This window comes from Macaca mulatta, chromosome 4 (genome assembly GCF_049350105.2).
Source record: "Macaca mulatta isolate MMU2019108-1 chromosome 4, T2T-MMU8v2.0, whole genome shotgun sequence".
Taxonomy (NCBI): domain Eukaryota; kingdom Metazoa; phylum Chordata; class Mammalia; order Primates; family Cercopithecidae; genus Macaca; species Macaca mulatta.
The window spans coordinates 138929447-138949076 of NC_133409.1; the positions used below are offsets into that span (position 1 = coordinate 138929447).

Below are 19630 nucleotides of genomic sequence, written 5' to 3' on the forward strand. Positions count from 1 at the left end.
CTCTGTGCTCTTACTTGATTTTCTAGTGTAGCTCCCCAGCTGGAATGTAGGTACCATATCTTATTGCGCTTCTATTTCCAGACCCTTGCACAGTGCCTGACACAAATGCCTGGCATTAAACAAATGCCCACAGGAGAAATGGATAAGTGAGCTGTTGATCTCCCTCAACACTAAGCACAGGGCAGTGCCATCTGTACCTGTTGGGGTACAGGTCACCAGATTCCAGGAGGGGAAGTCTATACTCAGCACAGCAAAGGCAGGTCAATATGTCTATGTGTTCACTGCACAAAATAGGTTTGAGTGTGTCCCTCAGGCATGTGGGTTATAGCTGGGGTTGTGTGTATCTGGGTGCTTTGGCGAAGTATCCTGGGGCACAGCAGAACATTCATATATGTGTGTTCACACCTAACAAGAACACCACGGTGCATGTGCAGGGTGATGTAGTGGGAGCCGGTGCTGCCGTTGGACTCCCAGTAGGTCTTGGGGTTGTGGTCCGTCAGCTTGCTGGCCCGGTGTGGGTTGGAGGACACCTCCACCTTCTCCCAGCACTTGTCCTCCTTCACTTCCACACTGGAGCCTGGGGGCAAGTGGGAAGGGGTGGCAGTCACAGCCAGGTTAGTTGAGAGAGGGAAAAGGAAAAGGTCTAGGGAGCAGGAAGGGAAGGGGAGAACAGACACTGGATGGGAGCCAGGAGAAAGCAGATGAGGGCACTAACCCTGGCAGAGATGCCTGAGGAACACATCAAAGAAGGGGATATTGATGGGTTGGTGGGTTCGTCTGTGGTCTTCGATCTGGCCCAGCACCATCTGCAGCCGGAACATCAGGGAGAATGAGGAAGGGGAGAGGGAGGAACACAGAGAAACACCCAGAAACAGGTCGACAGAAAAAGTAAAGGGTCAATGGTACACTCAACTCCTGTCTCCCCACATTTTGACAGAACCATGTAGAGTCAAGGTTAGGAAACAAGTGCCCCAGATTTGCTACAACCTGTGCCAAACAGGGATACCAAAGAGGAACACAGTGAATCCCCTTCCCCTGCTTCTGACTTGCATTCTCTCAGCTGCATACCCATAGCCGCTCCTCACCTGAATGCAGCCAGCCAGGATGCTAGAGGTGAGGTTGCTATAGAGCTGTGCGTACTTCTCACACTCTGTCACCAGGTCCCGAAGCTCACAGCCCAGCAGCAGCTGAGCTGAGTGCTTGTCCAGGACTTTGGAGAGGACCTCTTTTGCTCCCAGGCAGCAGAGCACCACAGCATAGTCCTTATGCATCAAGGCCAGGCGATGTAGGAAGCAGGTCAGCTCCTGAACAATCTGAGTCCAGAGCCACATAGATTCATTTACAGGAAACAAGAGGTAGGACATGTAAGGATTGAGAAGAGGGTTCAGTAGAGGAAGTGTTGTGGCTGAGATTGCGGAGACATGCCAACGCCCAGGGAAACAAGAGTGCCAAAGTCAGGGTGGAGCTAAATAGAGGAGTGCTGGGACTCCAGAGTGAGTTGGCAGAACAGAGCTTCGGCATAGCTTTCCAGGCTGCTTCCTGCCAGGCCAAGCTATGTTAACCCTGGGGACTGAGCCTTGCTCTCTAATGCACAAACCCTGAAGGGAGGAGAGCTGTTTGGATTGGTGAATGTGGGCTTCTCCTTAGTCCAGAATTTAAAATCCAAATCTAAAATCATCAAAATGGTTTATACTTCAAAGATCCCAGTTCTGGAGACTCTTAGATTACATTACCCTTCCTCTTCCTACACCCATCCCAGTGCCCCAAGATCCATTCAGAAAGGCTCTGCTGTGCCCTCCAGAGCCTCACAAGGAAGTTGGTGCCCCAGATGCTGCCCATCCCTCCCTTCCCCTTACCAGGGTTCTAGTACCTCAGAGTCACTGCTAGGGCCACTCAGGCAGTTGAGGCAGGGCTCCAAGACCTCGTGCCAAGGGAGGACCATTGCCTCAGGGAAATCCAGCAGTCGGGTTATGACCCTGGTGAGGGGACAGAAACGAGTAAAGTCAGGCCAGGCGCAGTGGCTCATGCCTGTAATCCCAGCACTTTGGGAGGCTGAGGCGGGCAGATCACCTGAGGTCGGGAGTTTGAGACCAGCCTGACCAACATGGAGAAACCCAATCTCTACTAAAAATACAAAAGTAGCTGGGCATGGTGGCACATGCCTGTAATCTCAGCTACTCGGGAGGCTGAGGCAGGAGAATCGCTTGAACCTGGGAGGCGGAGGTTGCAGTGTGCTGAGATCGCGCCATTGCACTCCAGCCTGGGCAACAAGAGTGAAACTCCGTCTCAAAAAAAAAAAAGAAAAGAAAAGAAACAAGTCAAGTCCCTGAAGTCTGCCAGTTTCCCTTGTCCCAATGCATGGTGCCTCAACAGGTCTCTCACCTCAGCACAGACAGCAGCAGAGTCTTGTTGGGCCCCGGAGCATCCAGAGTCCGCAGCAACAGGAGGAAAGGCTGGGTCTCCTGCTGGAGGCGCTTGAGGAGGGGCCTCACGGCACCCCCGGGGCTGCCCTCACGGCACAGCACACGCTCCAAGTCCAGGAGTAGTTCTGCAGATGGGCCCCCAACCAGGGATCGAATCAGTAGCTCAGGGGACCCATCCTGACCCTGGATGATGGGGGTCTCTAGTGCTGCAGCCAGACACACCGGAGGGAAAAATGTGGATGAAGAGTCTTAACAGTTTGCCAAACCGAGAACTGGGGAGGTCCAGAAAATCACCCCAAAATTTTCTTTCTATATTGAGGATGTCTACAGTTTTTAACCAAACTATGGGGGACTTTCTTTCCTGATCCCAAATACAAACCTAATCACATTTGAAAAAAAAACCTAGTATAGCAAGCATTGTCAAGTTAAACACAAGACATTTTAAATCTCTTATAGTCGTATTATTAAATGTTAGTTATAGTAAATATTAACTATGATGATTACATTCCTGTACTACCTGCATGGTGGCTTTAGGTACACAGACTAAAAGATACATACATATTTCCTATTTTTCTTTTTTTTTTTTGGAAATGGAGTCTCACTCTGTCACCCAGGCTGGAATGCAGTGGCGTGATCTCAGCTCACTGTGACCTCCACCTCCTGCACTTAAGCGATTCTCCTGCCTCAGCCTCCCAAGTAGCTGGGATTACAGGCACCCACCACCGTGCCTGGGTAATTTTTGTATTTTTAGTAGGGACGGGGTTTCACCATATTGGTCAGGCTGGTCTCAAACTTCTGACCTCAAGTGATCTGCCTGCCTCAGCCTCCCAAAGTGCTGGGATTAAAGGCGTGAGCTATTGCATCCTGCCACATATTTCCTATTTCAATATCCCTCCGTACTTCTAGGTTTTCACTTGTTTTTCAATCACAAAGGGTTTCTTCCCCAGTATCAACATTTAATGTTTCCAGGCACAAGCGTTCTGTACCATAAATTATAATTCCTCTTAAGAAGGCCTCCCTATTCTGTGAAGAGAAAGTCAAACTTAGGCCAGGCACAGTGGCTCACGCCTGTAATCCCAGCACTTTGGGAGGCCAAGGCGGGCAGATCACGAGGTCAGGAGTTCGAGACCAGCCTGACCAACACGGTGAAACCCTGTCTCTACTAAATACACAAAAATTAGCCAGGCATGGTGGCATGCGCCTGTAATGCCAGCTACTCAGGAGGCTGGGGCAGGATAATTCCTTGAACCCGGGAGGCGGAGATTGCAGTGAGCTGAGATCGTGCCACTGTACTTCAGCCTGGGCAACAGCAATTTCCTTGCACATATTCCACAGTCTCCCTCTTCTTGGTTGGGAAATTCTACTTAAGACCTAACTTGAGCACCACAATGCTCACTCATTTCCTGAAGTCTCCTTGTATCTTTCCAGTAAGGAGCTGATATGTAAACTTTAGCCTTCATGGTCACTGGCTGGCACTGTGTGATTCCTCTGCAAAACCACCCCTCCACAATGATACCTGCATGCTCAGGGCTGCCCGGCGGCTCTGAGTAGCGATTGAGAAGCATCATGAGGATGGTGCGTGTGGTAGGCATAGGTTCTGTCCCTGGTGCTATCCCTGAGTGCCTAAACAACGTGTCTCTCAGCTCTCTGGTTATAATCTGGTCTCCCAGAGTGTGGTGGTTGCACAAAAGCAGGTTGAGCAGGAGCAAGCCATTTCTCGCTGCAGAAGAGCACCTGGGAGGAGGGAGGTGACCAGGAAGAACCTTAGAGACCATGAATGCAATGGAAGCAGCAAAGCAAGCACAGAGGGCTGGGCAGCTAGGGAGCAAAGGGCTCCAGTGGGCCCTCTGAGCCAGGACATCTGATCCCCTGACCTCAGGCCACTCCTCCCAAACCCATAAAGGGAGGTCAGTGTGTCTCTGCCCTCTCTGGGAATCTCCCTATCCCCAATCCACTTGCATTCTCTTCCAACAACAATTGCTTAATCCAGAGGTGACAACACGAGGGGAATTTCTGTGGAGAACATGAGCCTGGAGCACAGGAGTAGCAGGGTTTGGGACTAAGCAGGAGCCTGGAGTTGGGAGGGTAACGCCCTGACCCCTCAGTGTTCAGCATCAGGATCACGGCTGCAGGGACAGTGAGGAGCAGGCTCTCAGAGCCCGGGCGTGTAGCTGAGTCGATGCTGGCGAAGATCTCTCTGGTCATCTGAGCATCAAACAAAGAGTGGATAGAATCTCGGCCAGTAACAAAAGTGGGGATCTCCGAGGAGCTGGCGATGGCCAGCATCTTCAGTGCCTGTGAGGGGGATGTGAGAGCAGAGTGAGGAGGGGGCAAAGCCACCATGAGGAAAGGGAAGCCTCATTCTAGACCTCAAACTTTGGGGCACCTGAGCTGTTTGCAAATAGGTAGAATAGGAGACAGAAATGGAAGAGGTAGTGATGGGATATCAAACACTACAAAGAAAGGGAAGGAGGCAGGGAGGAAGGAAAAGAAAAAAGAAACTAAACAACAAAAAACCCTGAGACTGGATGGTAAAATCAGCCTTCCACTCCTCTCGGCCCCAGGCTCGCAGCACCAAGGCTACCGGAGTGGGACAGCCACCCCTCCTGTATCTTCCCCTCAGGATGGTGCCCCTCCCAGCATCTAGTTGTCTTCAGGGGCTTCTCACAGTTGGCTCCCATCTCACTTGCACTCCTTCCTTTGCAAAATCTCTCTTCCCTTGAGCTCCATGACTTCACATCCTCCTGGCATTTCTCCTACCTCTCTGGTGTTCCTTTGCCCCAAGGAACTGAGGTTCCTTGTCCCCTTTCTCTGGACTCTGCACTCACCCACACTGAGGCAACCAGGTTCATTCCCATTGCTTCAATTACCACCTATACGCCAAGTCTCCAAAACCTGTGTCTCCTGGCCTTAGCCAGTATCCAGCCCTTCTATTTTTATTTATTTATTTTTTTTGAGACGGAGTCTCGCTCTGTCACCCAGGCTGGAGTGCAGTGGCCAGATCTCAGCTCACTGCAAGCTCCGCCTCCCGGGTTTACGCCATTCTCCTGGCTCAGCCTCCCGAGTAGCTGGGACTACAGGCGCCCGCCACCTCGCCCGGCTAGTTTTTTGTATTTTTTTAGTAGAGACGAGGTTTCACCATGTTAGCCAGGATGGTCTCGATCTCCTGACCTCGTGATCCGCCCGTCTCGGCCTCCCAAAGTGCTGGGATTACAGGCTTGAGCCACCGCGCCCGGCCTCCAGCCCTTCTAGACAAGACTTCTTGGTTGTCTCACAGGCAGTGGTTGGCATTATAGGAAAAATTAATTGTAACGTGTAAACTTGTTTGCTGGGACTATAGAGAAAAATTAAATTAAAATAGATACTGCAAAATCACAGCGGAAATGGTCTCTCCTGGTGAAAGGGTTGATTCTCTACAAGAAACCCACGAGAGATGGACTGGGCTAGAAATAATTCTCAGGACAATCCCTCTTGTAAGGCCTGGACCCTCCAAGCAACTTCTACTTCTCAATGAAGCTTTCTCCCTGTAGTTACACCACCCTGCCCCAGTTAGCTGAGTTCTGTAGACTTTAAGTTATTAACAAGATGACATAATTTTATTTCAGGGCAAGATTTTTTTGAGATGAAATCTCACTCTGTCACCCAGGCTGGAGTGCAATGGCGCAATCTCAGCTCACAGCAACCTCCCTGTCCTGGGTTCAAGCAATTCTCCCGCCTCAGCCTCCCAAGTAGCTGGAATTACAGGCATGCACCACCATGCCCGGCTAATTTTGTATTTTTAGTAGAGACAGGGTTTTTACCATGTTGGCCAGGCTGGTCTTGAACTCCTTACCTCAGGTGTTCCACCCGTCTTGGTCTCCCAAAGCGCTGGAATTACAGGCATGAGCCACCATGCCCAGCCATTTTTATTTTTTATTTTTTTTGCCATGATCTATAGTGGATGGCAATTGCTATGTTTTGGTCATGTAATTTGAGAGGATCAGGGAATTCTTTGAGCATGATGGTCTAGACTATGAATGCCTGGCTGCTCTTGGTCCCATAAAGAAAAGTACCCCCAGGCTGGATGTGGTGGCTCACACCTGTAATCCCAGCACTTTGGGAGACCGAGGCGGGAGGATCATGAGCTCAGGAGAGCAAGACATCCTGGCCAACATGGTGAAACCCCGTCTCTACTAAAAATACAAAAAATTAAGCTGGGCATGGTGGCACGCACCTGTAATCCCTGCTACTCAGGAGGCTGAGGTGGGAGAATTGCTTGAACCCGGGAGGCAGAGGTTGCAGTGAGCTGAGATCGCACCACTGCACTCTAGCCTGGGCGACAGCACAAGACTCCGTTAAAAAAAAAAGAAGGAAAGGAAGGAAGGAAGGAAGGGAGGGAGGGAGGGAGGGAGGGAGGGAGAGAGGGAGGAGGAGGGGAGGGGAGGGAGGAGACAGGAGGAGAGAGGACGGGAGGGGAGGGGACAGGAGGAGAGGGAACAGGAGGGAAGGTAATGGAAGGGAGCCTCCTGGCCTCTCCCAGGACAGCCTGCTCTAAGAGGACGCGTGCTCCCGTTCATGCTGCTGCCATTATACTACTGGAATACATTCTCAGAACTGCTCTGGCCAAAGCCGGCCTGTCTCCCTCAGGAACCCTCAGGCTATACAGAGCTCTTCTGCCTGCACCACCCTACCTGCCAGTACTTCTGTCTGGAGTAACCAGTAAGCCAATTCTTCTGTAAGCTACTCTGGATAAGGGCCTTCCTTCCCGATTCTCTGGGCAATGGCAATGCTGGCTTTGTTTTACCCAAATCTAGTAACAGAGTATTTTCTACATAAGGGTGCCACTTGGATAAAAGAGGAAAAAAAAAACTTTTTGGTCACATCTAGAAAATTAGTTTTTAACCAGACACCTAATCATAACTAAAAAGGCAGGAACACTCAACAAACCTGAAAACTCAACTCCTGACCTTCTCCCCATATCTCCTCCTCCTGCCACATTCTCTCTCAGTAAACGGCCACTTCATGCAACCCTGCTGCTTAATTTTACACCTGGGAGTCATTCTTAACCCTGGCCTGGGCCGGGCATGGTGGCTCATGCCTGTAATCCCAGGAGGCTGAGGCAAGAGAATCACTTGAACCCAGGAGGTGGAGGTTGTAGTGAGCTGAGACAGCGCCACTGCACTCCAGGCTAGGCAACAGAGAGAAACTCCGTCACAAACAAACAAACAAACAAAAAGCCTCCTGGCCTGGCACAGTGGCTCATGCCTATAATCTCAGCACTTTGGGAGGCTGAGGTGGGAGGATCACTTGAGCCCAGGAGTTCAAGATCAGTCTGGGCAACATAGCAAGATCCTGTCTCCACCAAAAATAACTCCAAAACTCCTTTTTTCCTTTTTCCAAACACTCAATCCCCAAGAATGTCCGGATCAAACTCTTAAATCCATCTCCATCTTTCCATTCCAAAATCTACTCACTGGTCTGAAGCACCAAAGTATTTCCTCAAGATCAGTAGTCCCCAATCTGCCTGTCTTGCCCATTGTTCTCTCCCACCAGGCCCAACGTACTCACCGCCAGCCCAGCCTGCTGCACCAAGACAGAAGTCTTATATTCTTGCATGCAGACCAGTACAGCATAGATGCCACCCTCCCTGGCAAAGAGCGGTCGCCACTCGTGCTTGGTCATGAGCAGGTAAAGGAGGCGCAGGGCCTGCACCACCACCATCTTCTCTCCCACCTGGTTGGTCAGCAGCTCCACCAGCATCTTCACTAGCTTCTCTCTGACAAGAGAAGAGACGTTGGGGTTCCCCATCCCAAGGAGTCTTGCCTGACCTCCCAGCCATGGCATCATCGGAATCCCTGACCAATCCCATCCACCAAGAGCTAGTCCATCCTCTCTGCCCCACCCAAACCTGCTCTCCTTGCTCCAGTCTCACCCCAATCCCCTCCCCTCTGCAGCCAAACTGCCTGTGGCTCCTCAGCTAATGAAGGAGGCAGTAGAAAAAATGTTTACAAACTCTGGCTCATCTTTTCAAATAAATCTATAAATTCAAAGTGATGCTAATCAAAATGCCGAAAAGGTGGTTTTGTTTGTTTTTGAGATGGAGTCTTGCTCTGTTGCCAGGCTGGAGTGCAGTGGCGCAATCTCAGCTCACTGCAACCTCCACCTCCCAGGTTCAAGTGATTCTCAAGCCTCAGCCTCTCGAGTAGCTGGGACTACAGGTGTGTGTTACCACATCCTGCTAATTTTTTGTATTGTTTTTCAGTAGAGACGGGGTTTCGCTATGTTGGCCAGATTGGTCTCGAACTCCTGTTCTCAAGCAGTCTACTTGCCTTGGCCTCCCAAAGTGCTGGCCTAAAAGGTTTTTTAAAACACCGTGACAGGCAGATCCAGGCCTTGGAAATGTTCAGAAAAAAATAGTGGTAGCCAGGCGCAGGAGCTCATGCCTGTACTCCCAGCACTGGAGGTGGGCGAATCGTTTGAGCCCATGGCTTTTGCCATGGGCAACACGGCAAAACTCCATCTCTACAAAAAATTATCTGGCATAGTGGCCTGTGCCTGTAGTCTCAGCTACTTGTGAGGCTGAGGTGGGAGGATCACCTGAGCCTAGGAGGTCAAGGCAGCAGCAAGCTGTGATCATGTCACTGTACTCCAGCATGGTTGACAGAGTGAGACCTTGTCTCAAAAAAAAAAAAAAAAAAAAAAAAAAAGTGGTAGACTTGCCTATTATTATCAAAATATAAATATAAACTTGTAATAACTGCAACCCTGGAACTGATATAGGGTAGCTAAATAGATCAGTAGATGAGAAGAGAGATAAGGGTGGTATACAAGCCAGTAAAAAAAAAAAGGAAAAACCATTTAAAATATAATGTGTGGGCACAGTGACACACACCTGTAATCCCAGCACTTTGGGAAGCTGAGGTAGTGGGATCATTTGAGGCCAGGAGTTCGAGACCAACCTGGCCAACATGGTGAAACCCCATCTCTTACTAAAAATACAAAATTTAGCCAGGCATGGTGGCGTGGGGCTGTAATCCCAGCTATTCTGGAGGCTGAGGCAGGAGAATCGCTCGAACCCAGGAGGCGGAGGTTGCAGTGAGCCGAGACGAGAATTGCACCGCTGCACTCCAGTCTGGGCGACAAAGCAAGACTCTGTCTCAAAATAACTAATTAAACAAAATGCAATGTTGAATGAGGTGGGAGGATTGCTTGAGGCCAAGAGTTTGAAACCAGCCTGGGCAACATAGTGAGACTCCATCTCTACAAAACAAAAAAAAATTAGCTGGGTGTGGTGGCTCATTCCTGTAGTCCCAGCTACTTGGGAGGATAAGGAAGGAGGTTTGCTAGAGGCTAAGAGTTTGAGGCTGTGTGAGCTATGTGATCTTGCTACTGCACTCCAGCCTGGTCAACAGACTGAGACTCTGTCTCTAAAAAAAACAAAACAAAACACACATACACACACACATACACACACACACACACACACACAATGCAATTTAGAGATACCTGGCTATCCATATGAAAACAATGAAGCTGGAGCTCTACTTCACAACATTTGCAAAAATAAACGGCAAATGAATTTTTAAATGAATTTTAAAAATACAAAATCATGGGTATTTTTGGAAAATATAGGGAAATATTTTTATAATCCTGGAACAGAATAGATCTTTTTAAGTAGGACACAAAATCTAGAAGCCATAAAAAAGCTGAAAAATGTAGCAACAAACAGTCTGAAACTCTAGCATGATGAAAAAAACACTATACACAAAATTACGAGACAAGCGCAGGAGCTAGACAAAGGTGCCAGTGGAAATGCTGATCTAAGAGACGAGGAAGAAGTGCCTCTAGAGTCCCTAGATCAGGGTGAGGGTCAGGAGAGAAAATAGCAGGTATTGACTGTTGCTTCACAGTGACAGCGACGCCAACTGAGGAGGTGGCTTGGGAACTATGAGGGGAAAAAACACAGAAGGAGAACTTCTGGGAAAGAAGGCAAATAAAGGTACTGAGAAAGTTCTGCTTTTAATCTATCTTTTCTAAGAAGTTTTATAATGACAACAGTGTGAAATAGGCTTTAAATACATATCCCCTTCCACGGCCATGATTTCTTATATACTAGACAATATACATGGGTAATACATATGAATAGATACAGAAATATGTAAGGATGTTTACCCACATGTTAACAGTGATTGTCTCTGCCTTAATGGCTTTCAGATTTTTTTTCTGTCAATCTCACTTGAATATGATCAGATAATTTTTATTTTAATAATTTTCTAATTTTTTTACTGTATGTATTATTCTATAACCACAAAATAAAGCTAATATGATTTTTAAAAAGACAAGCAAAATATTTGGAACATAAATAACAAAGGAATAACCAAAATTCCTATAAATACATTAAAAAAGGCAAAGATCCAATTAAAAAGTGGACAAAGGATAAGAACAGAATATTTATAGGAAAAAAAAAAAAAAAAACAGAACAAATGTATGCAAATATGCCTAACTTTACCAGAACTAGGTAACTAAAACAAAGAGATACCAATCATTTAAAATGCTGCCAATTAGACAGATTAAAAAAGAAGACAATATTCAGTGTTGGCAGATGTTAAGGAAAAACAGACCCGTTAGAACACTGCACTTGAAATTGGAGATAACCACACTGCAGGGTCCTATGCAGCAGTAAACATAATGAGGCAGCTCCATGCAGACTGATATGGAAAGCCCTCTAAGGCACTGAGTGGGGGCAAAAAAAAAAAATTGTAGAAACATGTAGAATGTGATTACATAGACTAAAGCACAGACTCAGAAAATGCTCTATTTCCAAACACACAATTACAAATGCAAATCTATAGGATATAGTAGACTGATAACAGTGGTGAGAAAGGACTTCGGTCTTCCTATGTTCTTTTACATTCTTCAGATCTTTTAAAACAAGAATCCAGCTGGGCATGGTGGCTCACACCTGTAATCCCAGCACTTTGGGAGGCTGGATCATCTGAGGTCAGGAGTTCGAGACCAGCCTGGCCAACATGGTGAAACCTCATCTCTACTAAAATACAAAAATTAGCTAGGCATGGTGGCGGGCACCTGTAATCCCAGCTACTTGGGAGGCTGAGACATAAGAACTGCTTGAACCCAGGAGGCAAAGGTTGCAGTGAGCCAAGATCACACTATTGCACTCTAGCCTGGGTGACAGAGTGAGACTCTGTCTCAAAAACAAGTAAATAAATAAAAATAAATAAATAAATAAAATGAGAATACGTTGCATGTTATTTGTATAACTTAAAAGTAGAGGGCTGGACGTGGTGGCTCACGCCTGTAATCCCAACACTTTGGGAGGCCAAGGCAGGCAGATGATGAGGTCAGGAGATTGAGACCATCCTGGCCAACATGGTGAAATCCCATCTCTACTAAAAGTACAAAAATTAGCTGGGCATGGTGGCACATGCTTGTAACCCCAGCTACTCAGGAGGCTGAGGCAGGAGAATCCCTCGAACCCGGGAGGCAGAGGTTGCAGTGAGCCAAGATCGCACCACTGCACTCCAGCATGATGACATAGCAAGACTCCATCTCAAAAATAAATAAATTAATTAATTAAATAAATAAAAGTAGAAAAAACGTTTAAAATAAAGTAGGTTTTAAGGTCTAATGTGTTAAAAAAAAAAAAAAAAAGTAGGAACAGAAAAAAAAGAAAAAGAAAGAGAAAAAACTCCAGTTCTAGAGCCAAAAAGACCTAGGTTTGAATCCTGGCTCTGCTATCTGTAAAACTCTAAGCAAGTTACTTACATTCTCTAAGCTTCAGTTTCCTCACCCATCCAATAGGATAAATATTACCAACGTTTCCTCCGATGTTAGGTGGATTTAATGAGAGAATGCACGTAAAATACTAGCATTGGCCGGGTGTGGTGGCTCAAGCCTGTAATCCCAGCACTTTGGGGGCCGAGACGGGCGGATCACGAGGTCATGAGATCGAGACCATCCTGGCTAACACGGTGAAACCCCGTCTCTACTAAAAAATACAAAAAACTAGCCGGGCAAGGTGGTTGCCTGTAGTCCCAGCTAAGGCAGGAGAATGGCGTAAACCTGGGAGGCGGAGCTTGCAGTGAGCTGAGATCCGGCCACTGCATTCCAGCCTGGGTGACAGAGCAAGACTACGTTTCAAAAAAATATATATATATACTAGCATAGTGCCTGGCATAACAGAAGTGCTCCAAGAATACGAGCCATTAAAACATCCAACCTTCCTGCTCGGCTGCTCCTCAGGCTGAGCCTTCCCTCATCCCCAGCTTTTCTAATTCGTGATCTCAAAGCTCCTTCCCCTCTACCACCATCCTTTGCCTACAGCTTCAACCAAAACCTCTTCCCTCCCCAATATGCTAACCTCAGTGATCTGTCAGGACGGACCAGAGGGTGATCCCGCTCAGTGACCTCCTCCACAGCCTGAGAGAGGGCACAGAGCCCTGAAAGCTGCAGGTTTGTGTCCAAGCTGGATATCTGCACAGTGGCCACGACGGCTGCCACATGTTGATCCAGGGAGCTGCGAGGACCGGGACCCCGCAAGGCTCTGGCCATTTCTGAAATTGGTGGGAAAAGGCAATGGCTAAAAGAACTGTGGCACCTTGAAGTTAGAAGTCTTTAAAGTCAAGCCCAGTTATCCTACCAATATTTAAATACGTTATCGGCTACTGCAGCTTGCATAGTTTTCCAATTCTGTGTCAGGGATCTAATGATCAAACAAAGGAGATGAAGACACCACAGAAAAAGGACCCTCCTTTTCCAGAGATACTGAAGGGAGCACTGGTTAATTAAATACAATCAAGGTCAAAAGGAAGAAGATGGACACATGGTTCCAAGGCATTTTCTCCTGCAAAAATGACCTTCTTCCATGGTTTTCCTTCGATCCTGACTATCCATTTCTTCTACTGAGACCACCCAGGACCTGTTCCAATTGCTTCCTCCCAGAACCTGACTCACCACTGGCTGACTCCTTCATCTCAGTGGGCAGGGTCATCCCCTCAGTCACCAGAAGCTGGTTAAACAGCTGCGAATCACTCTGTGCCATGGGGGGCTCAGTCCTTGTCTTGGTGGGCTCGGCCTCTGTCTTAGGGGCCTCGGCCTTTGCTTTGGGGGACTCAGTCTCTTCCTCTGAGAAGTTGGCCTCTGACTTGGACTCCTCTTCTGGATCTGGGGTACAGGAGTGATTTCGTGAAGTAGACGAGCTGCTTCGTTCATCAGACAGCAGCCCATACTTGGTGTAGATCTGGGAGTTGAGCAGGTCATTGAGATTGCTGCCCTCAAATCGACTACTGAGAACCTGCAGCAGACTCTCAGCCATCTCCACGGACACAGAGATCTCACCTAGGGCCTTTTCACCCAGGGTCTGTCAACAGAAGGGGTATACGTTTAAGAGATAAGCAGACACAAAGGTCTTGGGGTCAGTAACGGGAAGGGTGATCACTCCCCACCACGCCCCCACACCTTCTACATACTAAACCCTCACAGCACTTGCCTCCGCCCCCCAGCAGGACTTCTCCTAACTCTAACCTCTAGCTCCAGCCTCCCCCTAGTGGTATCCCCTGTCTGAAACTCCTTCTAGAGAATCCCACCTCTAACCCTACTAGAAAATCCCCAGGTATCTCAGGCCTATAATACCTCATCCACGTTCTTCCAAAGATTCTGGAAAATTGGCTGCTGCTCACACAAGTCCAACTTTTTGATAAAGAAAAGCAGCTCCCACCATTCAGCCTGGGTCAGATATCCCACTCTCTCATTCTTCTGAGGTTCGGGCTGGAGGTACGGCAAAGGGTAGAGCCCATCCATAGGATTCCAGTCCCAGGAGGGAAATGCTGAGGACACAGGCATGGTGGGGATCAGCACCCCTCAGGAATGGGGTCCGTTTCTGGACCCCTAGGACTGCTCCTGGTCAGAAGTGGCTTCATCCCAGTCACTACTCCTCTGTTCAGAGACATGCTATCCATGTCCCCTCTTAGGCTCACCTGTGCCCAACACAGTAGCCCCTGCCCCCTTCTCCACAGCTGCTGAAGCCTTATCCTCAGTGGCTTCCTCAGGGCCCAGGATCTCCAGCATGTGCCAGTGCACCCAGTAAGTGCGGCCTGTCGACTGCCAGAAAACCTGGTATGAGGGAGGAAGAAAGAGGGCAGAATAGAGAAGGCTCAACCATCTGAGCCTTGGCCTGTGAAGGCTTGAAAGGACATGCCCAAGCATAGATTTGGGGCGCACCCTCACATACACAGCTGGCTAAGCCTGGAAAAACCCCCATATGGCAAAAGGCTTCCTTCCCTTATCAGGAGTGGGCCCTGCCTCTTCTTAACCATGATGTTCTCTGCTTCCACATTCCTTCCTAGCCTCTTCCACTGGTGGTGGTGGGGAGGTATCTCCATTTATCAGTTCTGCTTCCTGGGTGAGTCTCCCATGAACTTACAGTCCACCCACACCCCACACCCCTGCCACATTTTCTCAGCCCTCCAAATGCACCCCCCGCAAATGCCAACCCCCTTGTATCATTCCAATTCCCCAAGGGGGTTTCTTCTTGGGTGGCCTGCAGGAGTCCGCTGTATGAAGTCCCAGCTATACCCCACCCCAAAATAAACTCCCAACAGTGTCTCACCACCACATGCTGCCCACCTGCACAGGGGGAATGCCGTTGTTGCTCTGCCGGAACTCGCCCTCGTCCCCAGCACTGATCTCCTCATAATCATCCAGCATCCGCACTCGCATCCCCGGCTGCAGCGTCTGCTGCACATATTCTCCATAGCCACTACGGCTGGAGAATTCAGAGCGCTGGCGGAAGACCCACCCTTGTCTTCTGGGGGTGGTGACAATGGTGGGGAGTAAAAGGCTGGGGCCTGAAATGTAGGGCTGAAAGATGGACCGGGTTGGCCGGGGAGGTGACATGCCCTGTTCGCTGAGGTTCCGGGCCCAGCCCATGCTCCGCACAAGCTCAGAGATGAGATTGCCCACAGCCATGCTGAACTCCAGCTCCCGCTGTCCCCGGCTTTTCTCTCTTGTGGCACACGGGGAGCTTTGGTCTCCAGCTCCCAGCTCTGGACTGTTATTCAGCTGATCCAGGAGGGAGGTGACACAAAGGTAGCGCTTCACCAAGGAGAAGAGCAGCTTTCCTGGGATCTGTAAGGCACAATACTTGGGACAGGTTCATCTCTTCCTGGCTTTAGCTTCTCCCTTTCCCCCCAGTATCCTCCTTTACAGAAAAATAAAGGCCTTCTCCCCAGGCCTGTAGTTCTCCAACTTTGATTTGTGTAAGAAAGGCACAGGGAGTGTCTTAAGACACAGATTTCTGGGTTCTCATCTCAGAAATTCTGAATGGAGAGGGGCTGAGAGGGAGGACATGAACCTTCATGTTAACAAGTTCCCAGGTGGCTCTGGTGCTAACATTCAGTCCTGAACCATGTTTTCAGAAATAATGCCTCAGCCCTTGTACACAGCATTTCCCTACAGCTGGTAGTGTACCTGAGGCAGATGAATGCCCTCAAAGGCCATGCAGTGTTCTTCAGAGGATGTGGTTTCTGCAAACAGCTCCAGCAATGTATAGCGACTGTCAAAATCCATGTGCTGCTCGATGCCATCTTGCTGGCTCAGTGACAGAAGGACGTGAGCCCGACTCCCTGTAATCCATACCCAATCCATAACTTCTCCTCAATCCCCAGTGCTTTCTCCCTGCTTTTCCTAGATTCTATCTCCTATCCCAGAGGCTTTCAAACTTTGTTACTAAGACTCACAGCAAGAAATGTTTTACATGGTAACCTGTTACAAACATACATACATATAACTGAAATATATTTTATGGTACAAAATTTACCCCTACTAAGTGCTACACACTAATGACTTAAGTTTTTTAAAAAATGTTGGTTGTAACCCACCAAATTGATTTCAAAACCAACTAATAAATCTCAATCCAGTTTCGAAAATACAGATAAATCCTATTCTCTTCTCTGGTCAATGCACTGAGAATGAACAGATAAGCCAGAGGCTATCATTTTAGCCTCTTTATATACCTGAAATAGCCTACGAATCTGTAGTTTTCCTTTGCATCAAATTGATATTCACCAAATACTAGGTGTTCTTACAGAGCTAGGAAATCTCTCCTCTTTCTGTTCTTACTCCCTGTGGCCCCATTTTCTCCATTGTTTTCCTTCTTCCCTGGCTGTCTCTTACCAGCATCGTGGGCTGCCAGAGCCTGCAGCATTTTGCCTGCACTCCGGCGGATCTGAGGCTCAGGATTGCACAACATGTGCATAAGCAGGTCCAGGGCTCCTGTCTCCCTGAAGACACCAGTGAGGGGCCCGATGCTGGCGTAGGCACTGAGCACGTGGATGGTGTGGAGCACAGCAGCCGTGAGGCTTGGGGTCCCACTTTCTGCCAGCTGCCTGGCTGCCCTGCGTACCAGCGCCTGCACATCAGCCTCCATCTCTCCCATTGCCACTTCATCCGGGCCTCCTGGATCTCGAGGAAAGCTTCCTGAAACCCCAGCTGGTTCATGCTGAGGTCCCTTAGATAGTGCCCGCTCACCTAACAGCCCAGGGCAGTTGGCGTAGACCTCAGGAGCTGACAGCCACATGAGGATGTGCTCTGCTTTGCCTTCTTCCACACCCACTTTGCCCACTTCCCCACACTTCAGGACACTCCATCGGATCAGGTATTCAGGATGCCCATCATGCCCAGGCCTCTGTCGAATGAGTTCTTCAGGATATGCCTGCAGCCGAGGCCCTAAAGGCACCATGAGGTCCCCAGCATGCCGTTCCCCGACCATCCTGACCTCCTGGGATATATAAGGAGAAAGATAAGGCAGTATGAGAAAATAAAAAAAATACAGAGGGGGTGGAATCTTGAGACACAGAGAAGGTGGGTGGTGATCGGTAGGCTGCATGGTAGAATTTAGGAGGCCAAACAGAAAAGGCAAAAAATAGGATGGAATAAATAGCTGAACATACTTTGGGATTTATAACAGAAGGAGAATGGAGTGAAGACAGTGAGGGGATAAAGAGATTTAAGAAATGGAAGAGTTGGCTGGGCCCGGTGGCTCACACCTATAATCCCAGCACTTTGGGAGGCCAAGGTGGGCAGATCATGAGGTCAGGAGTTCAAGACCAGCCTGGTCAACACAGTGAAACCCCATCTCTACTAAAAATACAAAAATTAGCCGGGTGTGGTGGCATATGCTACTCAGGAGGCTGAGGCAGGAGAATCACTTGAACCCAGGAGGCGGAGGTTGCAGTGAGCCAAGACCGCACCACTGCATTCCAGCCTGGGTAACAGAGCGAGATTCTGTCAAAAAAGAAAGGAAGGGAGGAAGGGAGGAAGGGAGGAAGGGGAGTTTACAAAAAGATAATGAAAAGAATAATAGGCAAGGTAACAATAAACAGTGACAGTTAAGCAAGATAGTTTAGGCAGGATAGCAGGGTGGCTGAGGGTTACAGATTAGGACTTAGAAAGATGACATGGGTGGACAGGAAGCACAGCAGCATGAGAGGCAGTGGGGTCAGAACATGTGAGGAAAAGTAGGACAGCAGAGGGGCACGACAAGGAGCATAAATGACAGAGTAAAGCTGCAAGATGGATGTAAAGGGTGGGCCATGGCAGATACAGAGAACGGAGATGACAAAAGGCTGGGATGTTGGGGCAAATGACTGGATAGGAAAAGTGTTTTCGAGTCTTGTGAAAGGGGGAGGGCCCTAGGGACCAGATAAAATTATGGGAAAGATGACCAGGTCCCACCCTGCACTTATGCTGTATGTATGGTAAGGATCTAAGTAAGTCAGGTAGACAAGACAGAGGTGGCAATCACTGGGTTAAAGGTAGGAAATGAGGTCAGGAGAGAAGCAATATTCAGAGATTTTAGTGTCAGATAAATGTGACTCTGAATTCTGGCTCTTTGTCTCACTGTCTGCATAGTTTGGAACAAGTTACTTAACCTCTGAGCTTGTTTCCTCTTCTGCAAGATGGTAGTAATATTCATAGTTACTTCATGAATTTAAAAAAGATCATGTATGTAAAGCACTTGGAACAGCATCGAGCACATGAGTGTTCAGTAAACATAATCTATTATTATTCTTAGATGGAGAAGGTAGGGGAGTCATCAAATAAATGCAAAGTTATTAAGACCGATTATAAATGGGAGTGGAATGATCAGGAAAGATATGAGTGATATGAAGCAGTGCAGGAGCAACAGGGAATAGTGAGAATAAGAATGGAAGAAGGTAAACCCAGATAAAGATATGGGTGGTCAGGGCAGGGGTCATGTTGGGGTACAGGGACAGAAGATTAGAGTAGAAGTGAAGAGGAGGGAGAAAGAAGGATGTGGACCTCAATGGAAGTAGGGGTCCACTTAGGATGGGGGGCAGGCCTGGATGGTAACCAGTGATGTGCCAGCGGGCAACTGATTAGCAGCAGGGGGAAGTAAAACAATCGGATAGGAGGAGGTGGGGGGATGTAATGTGGGCCTAGGAGAGCAACAGTGAACTGAGGTGTGGGGGTGAGGTCTGGACGCAGGGATGAGACCAGCAGATAGCAAGGTCAAGCCCAAGCTTGCAGAGCCGTGGAGGAGGCCAGCACTGCAGAGGGAACAGGTTGGGGGGAGGGGGGAGGATGTTTGGGGGCGCGGCCCAAAGAAGCTGAAAAGATCCAGTGAATCTCAGAGAGCAAGACCTCGTTCCCTTCGTCAGCCCCATGGACAGTGGCTAAAGAACCGGGGAGGAGACAGGAGAAGGGGAGGGACCGGGTCGGCGCAGAACTCTCCTCTCACCTCCCACCGCCCGGCTCAGCCCTCGCTGGGACCCAGCGGCCGGTCCCGCCGTCCTGGCCCCGCCTCTTCAGAGCTCCCTTCCGGGTCACACGGCGACTGCACGCACGGCCAGGCACCTACGGGTCCCACCGCGGCCCACGCCGAGCGTGGCGGAACAGCGCGCGAGTGGAGCATGCGTGCTACCGCGGCTGCTGCATGGGGAGAGGGTCGTGGGGGCGCGCTCCCGGCGGAGCCCGGGATCGAGGTCACGTTGCTCCTCTCTTAGCAGCAGGAAGAAGCCCCCTCCTCTTCACTGGGTCGGCTCTCCTAATCCTCCCTTTCCCATCACAGCGATCATGCTGACGAAATATAGTAACGCACACTCCCACCTTAAGGCTGTCCTTTTTGACTTTTCAGTAGGTCACGTGCCCATGAGTTTCCCAAACCCTTCAGCAATGCTTTGGATTAG

General features: G+C 48.9%; 2 protein-coding genes across 9 annotated transcripts in view; one reads left to right on the top strand and one right to left on the bottom strand.

Annotated features, from left to right (window-relative positions):
• CUL9 (cullin 9) overlaps nucleotides 1-19378 on the bottom strand; it is a 44215-nt gene extending 24837 nt beyond the window's left edge. For 4 of the 6 annotated variants that reach the window (XR_013416371.1, XR_013416372.1, XR_013416370.1 and 1 more), the window contains exons 1-16: nucleotides 19183-19378; nucleotides 16596-17199; nucleotides 15891-16045; nucleotides 15048-15548; nucleotides 14399-14534; nucleotides 14055-14248; nucleotides 13377-13782; nucleotides 12784-12976; nucleotides 7971-8178; nucleotides 4522-4718; nucleotides 3940-4157; nucleotides 2383-2629; nucleotides 1871-1976; nucleotides 1086-1313; nucleotides 716-806; nucleotides 406-577 (exon numbers count right to left, since the gene is read on the bottom strand). Coding sequence is in view for 3 of the 6 variants with exons in the window: in XM_002808385.4 (XP_002808431.4) it covers nucleotides 406-577; nucleotides 716-806; nucleotides 1086-1313; nucleotides 1871-1976; nucleotides 2383-2629; nucleotides 3940-4157; nucleotides 4522-4718; nucleotides 7971-8178; nucleotides 12784-12976; nucleotides 13377-13782; nucleotides 14055-14248; nucleotides 14399-14534; nucleotides 15048-15548; nucleotides 15891-16045; nucleotides 16596-17190 (3647 nt within the window). In the remaining 3 variants the exon portion in view is untranslated. The remainder of the gene's footprint in view (nucleotides 1-405; nucleotides 578-715; nucleotides 807-1085; nucleotides 1314-1870; nucleotides 1977-2382; nucleotides 2630-3939; nucleotides 4158-4521; nucleotides 4719-7970; nucleotides 8179-12783; nucleotides 12977-13376; nucleotides 13783-14054; nucleotides 14249-14398; nucleotides 14535-15047; nucleotides 15549-15890; nucleotides 16046-16595; nucleotides 17200-19182) is intronic. The other 2 variants (XM_077999894.1, XM_077999893.1) reach the window with 2 other exon arrangements.
• Nucleotides 15050-19630, top strand: part of MEA1 (male-enhanced antigen 1) — a 172736-nt gene continuing 168155 nt past the window's right edge. The window contains exon 1 of one of the 3 annotated variants that reach the window (XM_077998459.1): nucleotides 15050-15059. The gene's annotated coding sequence lies outside the window, so the exon portion shown is untranslated. Of the gene's footprint in view, nucleotides 15060-15242; nucleotides 15253-19005; nucleotides 19016-19630 lie in introns of those variants that run through there. The other 2 variants (XM_077998455.1, XM_077998450.1) reach the window with 2 other exon arrangements.